This window comes from Cyprinodon tularosa, unplaced genomic scaffold (assembly GCF_016077235.1).
Source record: "Cyprinodon tularosa strain WSP-4 unplaced genomic scaffold, ASM1607723v1 ctg597, whole genome shotgun sequence".
NCBI classification, from domain to species: domain Eukaryota; kingdom Metazoa; phylum Chordata; class Actinopteri; order Cyprinodontiformes; family Cyprinodontidae; genus Cyprinodon; species Cyprinodon tularosa.
In genome coordinates this window covers 419,787-436,595 of record NW_024039337.1, presented here as the reverse complement: position 1 = coordinate 436,595, position 16,809 = coordinate 419,787, and the positions used below count along the sequence as shown (strand labels likewise).

Genomic DNA, 16,809 nt, shown 5'->3' with positions numbered 1-16,809 from the left:
CAGAGGATGAAGAGAGCACATCCAGTTAGTCACTGTCAGAGAAACAGGACTACACTGAAAAACAGGCCAAGCTCCAACATCTAGAAACAAAGGTGATGATGGCAGCAGCACAGCTGATATTTCTCTCCAGGATGGAGTCACAGCCAAACAGGAACAGACCAGATGAACGTTAGAGATTCTGCAGAGTGGGAGAATGAAGCAGAATGATGAAAAAGGGGTCCCTATGTCCTCCAGCAGTCTAAGCCTATAGCAGCAGAACTATAGAGATAGCTCAGGATAACCTGAGCCACTCTAACTAGAAGCTTTATCAAAAAGGAAAGTTTTAAGCCTAGCCTTAAAAGTAGACAGGGTGTCTGCCTCACGGACTAAAACTGGTAGCTGGTTCCACAGGAGAGGAGCCTGATAACTAAAAGATCTGCCTCCCATTCTACTTTTAGAAATTCTAGGAACCAATGGTTAATGTGAAATCATATATTTTTTTGGAAATGGAAACAAGTTAATTCGCCCCATGCTGGCAGCAATTTGAAGTTTTTAATTTTATACAAGGCACTAAATAACGGAGGTAAATAGTTCTTAATGTCATCTGTGACTAATCTGCATTTCTTTTTCTATAAGCTCATGAGCTAAATAGTAGAAGTAGTTAACCCTGAAACGTCCGAGCAACTGTTTGTCATTGGCGACTTCTGTTGTTTTGCTAGAATAGATCATTTTGTTCTTTATGATGAGTTTGTTAGTAATTCAGACTTTGTTTTGAATTAGTTCACCACAGCCAGAAAATCCCCCATGTTGCTTAAATCAGAGGTTTGTCTATTCCCTGCACTTCATTCCTCAAGAATGTTTGTCCTTTTTTGCGTGTTTTTGTAATTTTGTGCGAGTTTTCACTCGCTGTCTTTAAAATATCTTCGTTTTTTTCCTGTACATGCATTAATGTGATGGTTTCCTCTCCAGGTGTCTGACCGTCAGAGCTACCTGGTGCTCTCTCTGGCTCTCTGCCTGTTGCTGGGGGTCCTGCTCTGTCTGCAGTGCTGCCGCAGCTCGTCTCACAGCCCTAAAGCCAGCCACGCCCCCCTTCCCAAGAGCAACCACTACCCCAGCCCCAAGAGGTTTGCCTCGCCCTCTTTGTTTCACACCATCCCAGTGAATGTAACACTTTGTCTCTGCGCCTCAGTCCAAGCTGCTCGTATTACTCAACTCTTTTCCGATATGAAGTTGTGTAACCGGCACCTGATTCCTGGAACACGTCGCTCTCTCACCATTCTTGGGTTTTTTAAATGCCAGTATGTGTGATGACACGTTTATAAGGTTTATGAATGTCATACGCGTTTCCTCCCATCAGGTGTTTCTCCTCCTATGACGACATTAGCCTAAAACGTAGGGTGACCTCCCAGCTGGTTCGCTCCAAGTCATTTCAGCTTCCCTCCACAGAAGGTGAGACCCCCTCATCACCCTAGACTCATCTCCCTCCCTTTGCTTACCTTTTTATATCATCCACTGCTCCTGTTTTAGCCTCTTGTCACTGAAACCTAAGCAGTGATTATACTTAATACCTCAGTCAGCACATTGTAAAGACTTGTCAGGACTATTTCAGACTAGCAACTTTTAAAGACGGCACTACAATGCCAAGGCTTTTTCCAAAACCACTTCATCTCTGGTTTTCTAAAACTTTCTAGCCAGAAGCAAAGGGGCAGCATGCAGCCACATTGAGAGGCTGGAAGAAACTAGAAAAGATTATATTCGATGCTCATAAAAATGCTCATAACCCTTTGGTGTTTGTTGATGTTATTAAAAAAATCTTCAGTGTTGGGATTTTGTGTAACATAACAGCAGAAGGAAGGGAAGCCATCAAAAGATTTGTTTGCTGAGTCTCCCTGAAAACATCTGCTCTGCCTTGATCACAAAATTGCACTTTTTGGACCACATGAACAATCCTGGTTAGTCATAGAAGTAACGCAATTGATCACTGCTAAAACTGGAGCATCATGCTGAGGGAAAGCTTTAAGTTTTAGGCGACAATAGACCCTGTTTCTGGCCACGTCACAGTTAAAGGAAAAGTCCGTTTAGAATCATTATTTATACCTAAAACGAATACGTTTGTGGTGATCTAATGAAATTAGTGTTAAACAGTAAAAAATAAACAAAATTTTTCGTCCCAATCACTGAGTCTGGGAGCGGCCATTTTTGCCCATATATAGTAGCCCCTCCCTCCTGCCATCTTCCAGCAGTGACGTCACGGTTCGGTAAGCCTAGCGCCATTCTCCCCGCTTTCCAAGCTAAATCAATGGGAACTACTAGACACATCTGCAATCAACAACAATTATTGAAGATTTCCAGAGGACTTCACCATTGAAATTCACCAGAGCTATAGGGAAACTGACGATGCCCACGTGCATGGCAGCTGGATGCTGGAATACATCGGGGAAAAGTGAAAAAAAAGAGTTATTCCACCTTTCTGATTCCTGATCCTCCACGGACGGGTTGGTCGTTGGATCGCCAACTTGAAGAAGGAGGATTTGCCATTGAACTTCTGGCCAGAGAAAAAACCCGTAATATGTAGCCAACATTTGGAAGAAGAATGTTTTCAAGATGACTTGGATAATAGCGCGTTGTGACAAACACCAGATACAGCACTGGGACTTGATCAACAGCCGATACCGCACCGTGACGTCACTAACCAGTAGGTGGCAGTAGTGTTCTTTGACAAACATGGATGCCTCCAGTAAAGCACATTCACATGGAAATTACTCTGAATTAAAAACACTTATCATTTATTGAACAGGATGGAATCATTTAATATTTAAAGAACTTTCAGAAGTTTGAATTCTGAATATGGCCGAACTTTTCCTTTAACGTCAGAATGACAGCTGGAGGCAAAACAGACGGACCAATACAAACGAGCTCAGGAAGCTTATATTAGCTTGTTGTTTTATATTTGTTGCCAGAATTAACAGTTCAGACGATAAAAGGTTTAATCCAATACCCGCTGCCTCTGAGAGACAAATTAGACTACAGCAGCTGTGGTTAAAAGCAATAAAATGATGGTAGTGAACAGAAATGATCATAAAACATGGTCTGTATGCAGCAGGTAAATTAAGGTAAATAAAATGTTGTATTTCGTTGGTATGCATTATGGTTTGCTTAAATAACGTTGCTTTATTTGCAATGACACAAGCCAAGTACATGGATGCTTTCTGGCATCTGTTTTTTTATCTCTTAAACCTAAAAAAAACTGTTCATTCTGCCTCCAGCTAAACTCTACGGAAGAGGATTAGGGCCACTGAAAAAAAAAAAAAGTTAACTGATTTTTAAATTTTATTTCAGTTTAGTATAGGGAAAAAAGTCAGAATTCTGACTTTTTTCTCATATTTCTGACTTTTTTCTCATATTTCTGACTTTTTTCTCAGAATTTTGACTTTAATCTCAGAATTCTGAGATAAAAAAAAATAAAAAATAAAAAAGTCAGAATTCTGGGAAAAAAGTCAGAATTCTGAGATTTTTCCCTATACTAAACTGAAATAGAATGTAAAAATCAGTTAACTTTTTTTTTTTTTTTCCACCGGCCCTTATCCTTTTCCGTAAAACTCCACCCGCAGAAATGGGTAAAAAAAAAAATGTCCAGCTGAAAAGGGGTCTATAGCTCAGCTGATAAAATAAAAGACAGAACAGTCATGGTAAAAAAAAATATATATAATATTGGGAGTTGTAAAAGATTTGGGAATCGGGTGGAGCAGGAAAAAAAAAAACCTACACTAATAGCTTTAAAAAAGCTTTAGATCAGTGCGTACATTTGCTTTAGTCCAATCAGGTCAGACCTGAATTTGACTCTTAATATAAATTCATGTCAGATTTTATTTCATGTCATTTTCCTTCCACTTCACATCGATGCGTTAATCTTTGTTCTCTCACATAAAATCCCCCGAATAATGTGTTAAAACGTTTGTTTTAAAAGATGACAAAGTGTAATTTGGAGAACAGTGATTGATATTAATAGCTTTGCAAGGTGCAGTACATCCCCACCCCCCACTGACCACCGAGCTGTGTGTGCGTGTTAAAGGATTCGCCTGTCATCGCCAGCTTGTTCCCACATTCAGGCTTCAGGAGTGTAATAATAGAGCGCAGTGCTTCCTGGCTCATGTTAGACGTTTGCAAGTAGTGAGGAGTGTTTAACCAACAGGAGTTTTATTGCAGAAATCTGGGATTAGAAATGAATGTTTTTTTTTTTATTAATATGCATATATATATAAATGTTATAAATAGAAACTACTTGCAAGGTCATTTCATGCTTGTTACATGTATGTATTCCTGTTTGCCATTCCATCATTAACCTGGCCCCTTTCTCCCCTCCCCAGTAGGTCCAGATGACTTGTTCATTGTAGAACCTCTAAGGTTTTCTCCAGAGAAAAAGGTACAGTGTCTGCTGGCTGTGAAGGCCGCCTTACATAACTGCTGTGTGTTCTCTAGTGTCAGTGGGTGTGTGATCACTTCCTGGTCAGATTGAGGCACCAAGTCGAGGGAAGGCGGATGTCTTGAGTTTCAGCCCATAAACACGTAGTCCTTCCCAACACCGTCATTACTACTACACACCTACATCATCTCACACATTTCTGTAGGCAGTTGGATAAAGATATTTAACCAGCAGAATGACCTGGAAATGCTGCAAGATCAGATTTTTGTTTTAAAAGTAGCCTTTTCCTTATTGTTTTCCATTTTTTTCCTATCAAACCTTTCCGTCCTTCTCTGACCAGTTTGTGTCTAGCTCTAAAGTTAACATTTAGTTGTGATATTGATCCATCATGCACAGAGTGATGCATTTTAAGCTTTTATTTCTGTTTATTTCCTAACTAGCTTCATTGGCCCAGTTTGTTCACAGGAACAAGGAACTGGACTATAGTTCAACTTTGATCTCAGCGGTATTGAAGGGCGAGCCGAAGTCCACCAACGGAAACGAGAGCCCCTGTTCAATCACTGCATCATTTCTGCGTCATCAGTTAACCATTTTTATGACCGCTGAGCTAGTTGATCGGATAATAAAAAAAGAATTGGAGGTCAACAGAAAAGTCTGTCTATGCACGATAAATGCACCTGCTTCTTCAGCATACAGACTGCGTCCAGATGTGCCTGTTGCCCTGCTGATGTTAATAAAACACAGGTTGCTTTTAAAGTAGCAGACTTGAAGGTCTTTAGAGCTGCTTCTGGTACGTTTGGCAGTGAGGGCAGGTCCTGCAGGAGGAAGAACCAGCATTCCCCATAAAGCTCTTCTGCAGAAGGAAGCGTAAAGCTCTGCAAAGTTTCCTGGTAGATTATTACTGTTTCCTGTTAGCTTTATGCTGCTTTCACACCGGACGCAGCAGGCGCGGCAGAAGCAGCGAGTTTACATGCAAAGTCAACGCTTGACACGCGTCAAGGCGCAGCAAAAGGTCCCGTAGCGCGTTTTGAGCAGCAGGGGCAGCGCGTCTGACGTGTTTAAGTATCTGACGCGCGTGGCAGCGGCGCAAACGCGCTGCTGCTCGACGCATCAACCAATCAGAGAAGCTGATCTGGGAGCTGGCAGAGAGACAGACACATCGCTGATGACACAGAGCGCTGTGATCACTCCTCTTAAACAGTTTATTGACGCCTAAATTAACTTAAAATGCAGAAATCTGCCGGCAGAATATGTTCGCTTTTATTATCCTGCTGCCTGCAGTTTAGATTATTTAGATGAAAAACACCTACCAGCTGCCGCAGTGAACCGCGAGGAGGCGACCCGGCCAGAGGCTGCTGTTGAAGGGATTCCTACTGTCGGCGCACCGCTGGTATGTGGGGGTCTGAGCGGCTCCGACAGAAATAGTATTAGAAGGCAGGATGGTAATCTGAATGAACTGAATGCAATGATTAAGTTTTCAGGTGGACTTTCTCACTTAAAATCATATTAAAACTACTTTATTCCCACTGATCACAGCAAATATAGCTGCAAGGCAGAGAAAGGATAGTGAAGCTCCGCCCAACGCGTGTCTGACACACTTTTGCACCGCGCAGCCAGAGCAGCAAAGCTGCTTCAGCCGCGCGTCAGAACTAACTGGTACAAGCAGCAAAAATGAAGCAGCAGACGCGATTTTGCTGCTCTTGCTGCGTCCGGTGTGAACGTAGCATAAGGAAAACCATGTAAACAAAAAGATTACTGACTGGAAACTTTGTGTAGGGCTTTAGATAAGTTGCTTTTCAATCTTCCTTTAGGCTGCGCTTTTCTAACCTCTCAAAACCCATCTGGTCACCGGCAACCGTTTATATAGTGTTTACAACTAATAACTCAGAAAGCATGAAAATTAAAGTGGTAAAATTTTTACCAATTTAGACATGTTAGACATCGCTGGAAAGCTTAGATTCTCCACAATTCAACCACCAAGTTCATTTTATGGACAAAGTGAGCACTAGAGTACAACACAGATAAAGCAGCATGTGAAAACGTAAACAGCAGCCGCAAAAACATACCTTTGAAGGTTTCAAGATTTTATGGGTCAAAAAGTTTAGTAAAAGCATCCTTAGTTATTTGCTTTTCCATTTGTGAATGCAAAATAGGCGAGGATTACTTCAAATTAGGTGGGTTTTAAAAGGCTAAACAAAAATGTAAAAAAATTAACTTAAAGTATTTTGCACCATCGATCCAGAGTCTGATCCTTTTTTCTCCTTGGTCCCAATGAGAAGCTTCTGGCAGGACTGACTCGGTGTGGTAGTTTATATCATCTCTCTCTGGCTCCAGCTTCAGCTCCTGACCTGTGAATTTCCCCTAAACTCTTTAATTGGCTTTTCTTCTGAAAGCTAAGCTATAACTTTCCAAACTGAGAAGCATAAAAACTTGAAATCAATCACTTTGTGTATAATGAGTCAATATAAAGTTGGATTTCTGAAACCAGTCCACTGTTGATCATATTTTCATTTCTTGAACATGCATCAGTGAATGTACCTTTAATTCCTGTCATTTTTAAAGTCTCTGTTTTTGTTTATTCCTCAGAAAAAACGTGGCAAAACAAAATCTCTGGACAAAGTTGAGATCCTGAAGCCGCTTGTTGCCGCCCCGCCTCTCACCAACGGGGATCTGAAATGCAACGGTTTCCACCCGGGCCTCCCTGTGATGCCTCCCCCACCCCCTCCTCCCCCTCCCCCTCCCCCTCTCCCTCCCCTTCCATCCACAGACCAGGTGGCATCTCTGCCCGGTTCCTCTTCGAAGGAGTTCCCCTCTGAAAGCAGCAGCTGCAGCTCCTCCACTCACTCTGAGGAATCGTACACTAGCCGCCTTTCTCCTCCTTCTCCCGTCTGCTCCTCCGCCGGCATGTGCAACGGCCACGGCCTCTCCTTCCCCCTCACCCAACTTCCAGCAAAGTCCCGTCAGGAGAAGCGCTCCATGAAGCGACGAAAGTCTCGACAGACGGAGCTGCAGTTCCCCTCTGTGCCAGGAGGAGGCATCGACGCGTTGCCCAGCCTGCATCAGCTCATGAAGGGAAACAAGGAAATGAGTGTGGGGACCATCAGGGTGACTGCCGTCACTGGACATGTCTGACACGTCACATTTACACAACACGCCGTTCGCTCTGAGAATGACTGTATCCCAAAGAGCCACGTTTCCCACGATTGAAGCGAGTTTATCAGCGTTAGCTCAGTCAGACCGTATCCTTTCCCGTCAAAGACCCGTTTACGGTTACGTGCCTTTATGTGTTTAAAAACCTTTTTAATAGTTGAAAATGTCAAAGTTTAGAGAGCTGCTGGTGGGGAGTCTGACGTCGGCACACATTCGGTACAACAAGACTTTGTTTTTCTGAAAAAAAAGCACATGTTCTCCGAACAGCGGAGCGATTCTAACAGAGTTCCTGACCTCAACTCTGCGCTCCTTCCATAAGTATTAGGCTGCTGGTGTGGGATAGAAAGTCGCTGGGAAGAAACCGTGGAGCACACGACTTGATCTCATCCCGTTTCCCATCTTCGTTTATTCTCATCTCTCCTGTTTGACTGCAGGTGTTTGAACGGGACCATTGTTTGAAAGCTTACTGTGAACCTGTCTGATGCTCTTGCTGCGTCTTTTACTGTTTGCCCCCCCCCTTCCCCACATGCACACACACAGGAGCCGAATGAAGATGATATCCTACATTTATCTATTCTAGCTTTCATCTGACCTTGGATTATAGCTACAGAAGCAGCCGTCTGCACATCCTGCAAGCTTGTACCGAATCATTCCCCCGGTAGATGGGCTGGGCCCAGAACCATCACACACAGCATGTAGAAAGCTCCCAGTGGATCCCATATATCTACTATGAGGCGGTCTGGGCTCTGCTGAAATGTTTTTAGCCAGTCTGAGCCATGCAGGGTTCACATCCCTGACCTCAACGGAAGTGAGTTAAATGTTTACGCGTGTTTCACTCGCACGACTACCTGGACCCTGCAGATGAATCTAAACGGCCGGTTTTATTTATCTATCTATTTATTTATTTAAAAGTCTATAGATGTTTTCCAATTTAGGCACTGGGTGCCAGTTTCCTAGCTCTGCAGGGTCAAAGGGGTTTGTGTGAGTGTTTTTACTTAGAAAGAAATGGTAAATATTCCCTTTTCTTTGCTTTATTTGCTGCATTTTCGCTTGTAAAAAGCTTTCAGTCATCTTGTGTTTTGGTACTAGTTATCATAGATCCTGCTGAGTTGGTTTGGATTGACAGACTGCTGCTTCTGTTATCAGAGCTGCTGTTAGAAAAGCTGAATTACTATCTGTTTATCAGCTGAGATGATTTGGCTCTGTTTAAATCCTGCTGCATGCAGGGTAGCCTGCAGAGATCAGGGTATTTGCTTTTAACAGGGGAAATGTTGGGGGCTTCTGATTGGCTCCATGATTTCCTTTCCAAGTCACCTCTGGCCCTCGCTGCGTGTTTCTATCGGTCACCGTGGAGACCGTGCTTGCATTGATAGTTATGTGCGCGGTTACTAAGATGCTGTGGTAACACTCCGTTTGTCTTCTGTTCACTCGTGTGCCCCACCTTCACAGCCTGGGGTTTTTGTAAGGAGTAAAATGAACTGCTATTTAATTAAAGGGAATGCGAGAAAGATTAATCCCATTTTTAACACTATTAATGTGATTAAGGATGTTTTGCAAGCTGAGCAAATCATTTTCCCCACTTTTTTTGTTTTTAACGTGTATGATGTGTGTTCACCTGTATGTTTGGGGGATTATGTTGTTTTATGGGTGTTTGTCATGAAAAAGACTACTTAGAACCTGCTTCAGTCCACAACACAGAAGAAGAGGAGGAAGCACTTGCAGAGATTTCTAGAGACGCACGTGCACTTTGTATGACTCCTCATGCCTTTTTTGTTGTTTGTTTTTTCCGTTTCACATAAAGTGCTTTTTTTTTTTTTTTCCAGTCCCCTCCCTCTTTCCTTCTCTTTCTCTCTGTGAGTACTCCAAAAAGCTGCACAGTATTTTTGAGCAGGAGTGAGTTACTACAGCAAACTGTAGTGCCATTAGAAACTGTGAATTCTTTCTTAATAAAAACCTTTTTTTTGTTGTTGTCTTTGAGTTAGTAGTTGTTTTTCTTTTTAAACTCTTTTCAACCAATGTTTTGAGTTGAATAACATTTTGAAAGTAATTCTGTCTAAATAAATAGTGAACGATACGATTCTGCTTCCTGGGGCCTGTTTCAGAAAGGATGTTAAGTGAAAACTCTGAGTTTGTTAACCCTGAAATGAGGGAAACTCTGGGTTTTCTGTTTCAGAAAGGGACGTAAGTTAAACCTGAGAAAGCAGAGTAAGTCAAGCCCGTTTCTGAAAGAGGGGTAACTTATACTCAGAGTCAGTTACCATGGCAATTTACTCTGTGAACCTAACCTGGTCGGGAGCAGGTTTTCTTTAGAAAATCCAGAGTTTATTTTGGTCTCCTCCCCTTTTTTAAAGAGGAAGTGGTGTTTAAACACCTCATTGATTCTTTGGGGACATACAGTATTCATTGCACACATTTCAGTCACGTAGAGCGCATCAAAGGGAATGAAATGGCATGTCCTTTTATGGATGATCCTGTTTGTAAAGCCAGGTAGCTACTCTACTCCCATGATGTGCTCAAGGCTTACCTGCTTGAAGTATGTTTTTATATTTCATTTTCAGCTGCTGCCATGTTCTTTTGATGCCTGCAGGATTGCACCTATCCATGAAAACTAAATTAGGTTTAATAAAATACTGTTCTTCCAGTTTCACCTCTGATATTATAACAGTTGGGTAAGTTACTCTAAAATGGTTCTTAATTACTAACTACAAATTTTATCTTCAACAAGTCTAATTAGATTAATGTAATAATTACTGTCTCTAGAAAGTATTGGTCTACTTACTAATTTGTTTTACTTACTTATTAATTACTTTCTAAATCCCAAATCAACCTGAACCACTTGAACAATACAAGGACAGACAAGAAACTGGACTTCTAATGCTTTCAAATAAACAATATTCAATTGCATGAATTAATCTTAAATTGACCAAAGTGTGTAACTAGAGGGAGAAAGTTCAAATCAAAATTTACCTTTTAAAAATTTGATATTAAATCCACTATTTTTTTTTATAGTCTTTAATTTAATTACAGTATTTATATGACTTAAGAAACTTAATTCATTACACACAACACTGTATAAAAGTAATTAAAATGTAAACTTACGCATTCACTCTAGCAGCTATTTTCACCCAAGCTAACTCTCTCTCCTTTGCCGCTGCAGCCGTGTTGCTTTTTTTTTTAAATACATGTTCAAATTCTGCATATGCTTGCATAAGCACATCCAGTTCTGCTGGTGAGAAATATGCACACATTTTTTTGTCTGACGCTGTTGCCATGGTGACTCGTAATATCTGTGCTCCATTGATAATGGCTTTTTATAGTTGTGGTGCACGCGCTTAACTCAGAGTCAGTCAATTTAGAGTTGATTGAACTAACTCATTTCAGCTGTTCTGAAACCCAAAACTCAGAGTTTCCAATCTCAGGATAAGTCAACTCAAGAGTTCAAGTTTTAACTCAGAGTTGGTTGAACTTCCTTATTGAAACAGGCCCCTGGTCTGCACCCTGGGTTGTCCTTATTTTAGAGAACTAATAAATTCGGCCAGATTCCCAGAAAGAAGAGCTGCACCATCTAGAGTGGGATGGATGCCGTCTCTCTGAATCAGACCAGGTTTTCACCAAAAAGATTGCTAGTTATAAAAGTAGCACACATTGTTTCCAGGATACTACCTAGACCAGTGTTTCCCAGCCTTTCTGACTTCTGTACGTTTGTTTTACCACCAGTTTCCCCTTAAGTCAAAACTATTAATAACTGCCTGAAATATTAAATAAAAAGTATTTTACTAAATCTTTTAATATAAGCTATCAATTCTAATACATTTTATTTCCATCACAAAAAAACCAAATACAAAATAATACAACATAAAATATTATAAACCTATGTTTATAAAACTGGGTCGCCTCTGAGTAACTCCCCTATAATCACATTTAAACTTGATGAATTGGGAACAAAATACAGATCAAAAATTATAGATTTATTTCATTAGTTTTACTTTGGTTTTATCAAGACCCTGAGCTGCTATGATCTCCTATCAAGTGAGAAAACCAGCTGATCCCAGGCTGTTCTCTACACCCAGTCTGTTCCTCTGACTGGTTTGGATGAGTCACAGCTGAAGGTGAACTCAGACATAGAAGAAAAATGTACTTTTTGGTTGATAAAAGCTTGTTTAATTATATATATATATATATATAATTAAACAAGCTTTTATCATTTATATTTATATATATTTATATATATATATATATTTATAGTTATATATATTTATATATATATATTTATATATATTTATATATATATAAATATATATATAAATATATATATATATAAATATATATATATATATAAATATATATATATATAAATATAAATATATATATATATATAAATATATATATATATAAATATATATAACTATATATAACTATATATATATAAATATATATAAATATATATATATATATATATATATAAATATATAAATATATATAAATATATATATATATAAATATATATATATATATAAATATATATAAATATATATATATATATATATATATATATATATATATATATAAATATATATATATATATAAATATATATATATATATATATAAATATATATATATATATATAAATATATATATATATATATATAAATATATATATATATATATAAATATATAAATATATATATAAATATATATATATAAATATATATATATATATATAAATATATATATATATATAAATATATACATATAAATATATATAAATATATATATAAATATATATATATATAAATATATATATTTATATATATATATATATATATAAATATATATATAAATATATAAAAATATATATGGTCAATATATAAAAATTTGTAAAAAAAAATAAAAAATACCAGTGAACAAGCATCTTCATTTACTACATGTTTACTTAGACTTAGACTTAGACTTGACTTTATTAATCCCTTGGGATTACTCCCTTCGGGAAATTCTATTTCCTGTAGCAGGAAAAATTGCACATACAAGAAAATAGAGGATGTTTAGACACAGTATATACAATTGAAAAATAAAATCAATTAAATAAGGTGTAGGAAGATGTATTGGGGGATGAGGATAGACAAATAAATACAGATTAGAGATCATTAAATTATGATGCAGGTTCTCATTATTCATTGACTGTTTCTAAAATATCAAATATGTTTTAATAATAATACAATGCATCATACAATGAATTGCATCATATTAGTGTATATAATAGGTCATCAAATCAGTGTCAGTTAACTCTGTCAACTAGGTTGCCTGTAGGGATTTTTAATGTCCAGCAGGTGTCAGTATTCAGTGACACAGTATCAACACAGTATCAATACAGTTTGGTAATTTTTCGAAACGTTTCATGACGCCTCATCAACCCATCACTACTCACCGGCCACTTTATTAGGTACACCTGTCCAACTGCTCGTTAACTCTTAATTTCTAAGCAGCCAATCACATGGCGGCAACTCAGTGCATTTAGGCATGTAGACATGGTCAAGACAATCTCCTGCAGTTCAAACCGAGCATCAGCATGGGGAAGAAAGGTGATTTGAGTGACTTTGAACGTGGCATGACTGTTGGTGCCAGAAGGGCTGGTCTGAGTATTTCAGAAACTGCTGATCTACTGGGATTTTCACGCACAACCATCTCTAGGGTTTACAGAGAATGGTCCGAAAAAGAAAAAAACATCCAGTGAGCGGCAGTTCTGTGGGCGGAAATGCCTTGTTGATGCCAGAGGTCAGAGGAGAATGGCCAGACTGGTTCGAGCTGATAGAAGGGCAACAGTGACTCAAATAACCACCCGTTACAACCAAGGTGGGCAGAAGAGCATCTCTGAACGCACAGTACGTCAAACTTTGAGGCAGATGGGCTACAGCAGCAGAAGACCACACCGGGTGCCACTCCTTTCAGCTAAGAACAGGAAACTGAGGCTACAATTTGCACAAGCTCATCAAAATTGGACAATAGAAGATTGGAAAAACGTTGCCTGGTCTGATGAGTCTCGATTTCTCGATTTACATTCGGATGGTAGGGTCAGAATTTGGTGTCGACAACATGAAAGCATGGATCCATCCTGCCTTGTATCAACGGTTCAGGCTGGTGGTGGTGGTGTCATGGTGTGGGGAATATTTTCTTGGCACTCTCTGGGCCCCTTGGTACCAATTGAGCATCGTTGCAACGCCACAGCCTACCTGAGTATTGTTGCTGACCATGTCCATCCCTTTATGACCACAATGTACCCAACTTCTGATGGCTACTTTCAGCAGGATAATGCGCCATGTCATAAAGCTGGAATCATCTCAGACTGGTTTCTTGAACATGACAATGAGTTCACTGTACTCAAATGGCCTCCACAGTCACCAGATCTCAATCCAATAGAGCATCTTTGGGATGTGGTGGAACGGGAGATTCGCATCATGGATGTGCAGCCGACAAATCTGCGGCAACTGTGTGATGCCATCATGTCAATATGGACCAAACTCCCTGAGGAATGCTTCCAGCACCTTGTTGAATCTATGCCACCAAAAAGTTACTAGCATGGGGTACCTAATAAAGTGGCCGGTGAATGTACTATATGTATATATATATATACTATATATAAATGTATATGTAAAACATAATCTTATAAAACTTTATCATTAACATATATATGCAAAACATAACTGCATACTCATCCAGTTTGAGTTTTAGCTTAAATAGTTTTTAATCTGAATAAAAATGAGTAATCTAACTGAAGGGTTACTTTAAAGTTTGTTTTGGTCCTTTAAGTGGTTCTGACATGTAAGCGATTATTGTAATCTCTCGTCTTGAACTTCTATTCATTCATCAGTAAAAGTTCTACAAAGGAAAATTATCAGAAGACAAAGTTAATAAATATACATTAACTTTAAACTTTTTGCTTTGTTTCGCTGTTTACTGCTGAAAAATGATGGAAACACAAATACAAAAATGATTTAACTGCTTTATTTTTATGTTTGAAATATCTATTGAAACATATCTTTCTTCTTTTTTTGGGCCATGCCTCAATTAAGGGCCCTTAGAATCTTCCTAACCTTTCCCCCCAATATGGCGCCCCTGTTCCCAAACCTGGAGCAGGGCTTTTTAGTTGGTCAAAAAGGAATAAAATAAAACAGGTTTTACTCCTCCTCTGTCCTGCTCTGGTTTTATTTGTTCATTTTAAACACAAACTCCACAGCCCCTCTTGATAATATCAATTGATATCATGTGATGAGAAAGTCAGAGGATATAAGAGAGGGGTCAGTAAAACCGGGTGAAACCTGTAGTTTTTTGTGTGTGTGTAGATCAATTGTGAGTGTTTAGCTAATCATTCAAGGCTTTTTAAATAGCTGTTTAACCCCTTAATGCCTGCAGGCCTGGTACAGGGCCCGACTGACACCTGCTAATGCTTATCTATTATAATCTCACAGTCACATGGTGTTTCATCCACACGCCTTTCAAATGGAGCTTTTAAATTTGTAAAACATGTTTCAAAATTATTTGTTCACAATTTTTTTTTGTTTTATAGCTGTGTAAACAAATATGGTATGTTATTCTTATTTTCTTTTCAGTTTGGTGATATTATTGGTAAATTTCAATGAAACAATGGCTAAATCTTAGGAGTAAAGGATTTTTCTTATGCAGAAGATCTCCACTAATGGAAATCAGCATATTTCTCGGACCAGATTCCATTTTATGAGTGAATAAATGCATTTTTGCACTGTGCCAAAATCCCATTTCCTCCTAGCACACTGCCCACTAAAACCTTTGAGGAACAAACATGCTTCAACTTATTCAGTCCAAATTTGCTTGAATTATAGTCTAGGTGTGGATCTATACAGGTGCTGGTCATAAAATTAGAATATCATGAAAAAGTAGATTGATTTCAGTAATTCCATTTAAAAAGTGAAACTTGTATATTATATTCATACATTACATACAAACTCATATATTTCAGATGTTTATTTTGTTTAATTTTGATGATTACAAATGACAACAAATGAAAATCTCAAATTCATCATATCAGAAAATTAGAATATTACTGAAGACCAATAAAAACAAAGGATTTATAGAAATGTTGGCCAACTGAAAAGTATGAACATGAAAAGTATGAGCATGTACAGCACTCAGTATTTAGTTGGGCCTCCTTTGGCCTGTATTACTGCAGCAATGCGGCGTGGCATGGAGTTGATCAGTCTGTGGCACTGCTCAGGTGTTATGATAGCCCAGGTTGCTCTAATAGTGGCTTTTAGCTCTTCTGAATTGTTGGGTCTGGTGTATTGCATCTTCTTCTTCACAACACCCCATAGATTTTCTATGGGGTTAAGGTCAGGAGAGTTTGCTGGCCAATTAAGAACAGGGATACCATGGTCCTTCAACCAGGTACTGGTAGCTTTGGCACTGTGTGCAGGTGCCAAGTCCTGTTGGAAAATGAAATCTGCATCTCCAAAAAGTTGGTCAGCTGCAGGAAGCATGAAGTGCTCTAAAACTTCCTGGTATGTGGCTGCGTTGACCCTGGACCTCAGAAAACACAATGGACCAACACCAGCAGATGACATGGCACCCCAAACCATCACTGACTGTGGAAACTTTACACTGGACTTCAAGCAACGTGGATGAAGTGCCTCTCTTCTTTTCCTCCAGACTCTGGGACCTTGATTTCCAAAGGAAATGCAAAATTTACTTTCATCAGAGAACATGACTTTGGACCACTCACCAGCAGTCCAGTCCTGTTTCTCTTTAGCCCAGGCAAGACGCTTCTGACGCTGTCTGTGGTTCAAGAGTGGCTTGACACAAGGAATGCGACAGCAGAAACCCATGTCTTTCATACGTCTGTGTGTGGTGGTTCTTGAAGCACTCACTCCAGCTGCAGTCCACTCTTTGTGAATCTCCCCCACATTTTTGAAGGGGTTTTGTTTCACAATCCTCTCCAGGGTGCGGTTATCTCTCTTGCTTGTACACTTTTTTCGACCACATCTTTTCCTTCCCTTCGCCTCTCTATTAATGTGCTTGGACACTGAGCTCTGTGAACAGCCAGCCTCTTTAGCGATGACCTTTTGTGTCTTGCCCTCCTTGTGCAAGGTGTCGATGGTCGTCTTTTGGACAACTGTCAAGTCAGCAGTCTTCCCCATGATTGTGTAGCCTATAGAACTAGACTGAAAGACCATTTAAAGGCTTTTGCAGGTGGTTTGAGTTAATTAGCTGATTAGAGTGTGGCACCAGG

General features: G+C 39.2%; 1 protein-coding gene across 4 annotated transcripts in view; it reads left to right on the top strand.

Moving 5' to 3' along the window:
* The window catches only part of suco (SUN domain containing ossification factor), a 64,661-nt gene extending 55,948 nt beyond the window's left edge, over positions 1-8,713 (top strand). For 2 of the 4 annotated variants that reach the window (XM_038306911.1, XM_038306910.1), the window contains exons 20-23: positions 949-1,103; positions 1,337-1,428; positions 4,347-4,402; positions 6,989-7,534. In XM_038306911.1, the coding sequence (XP_038162839.1) occupies positions 949-1,103; positions 1,337-1,428; positions 4,347-4,402; positions 6,989-7,534 (849 nt within the window). Of the gene's footprint in view, positions 1-948; positions 1,104-1,336; positions 1,429-4,346; positions 4,403-6,988 lie in introns of all 4 variants that reach the window. The other 2 variants (XM_038306909.1, XM_038306908.1) reach the window with 2 other exon arrangements.
* The last annotated feature ends 8,096 nt before the right edge of the window (positions 8,714-16,809 follow it).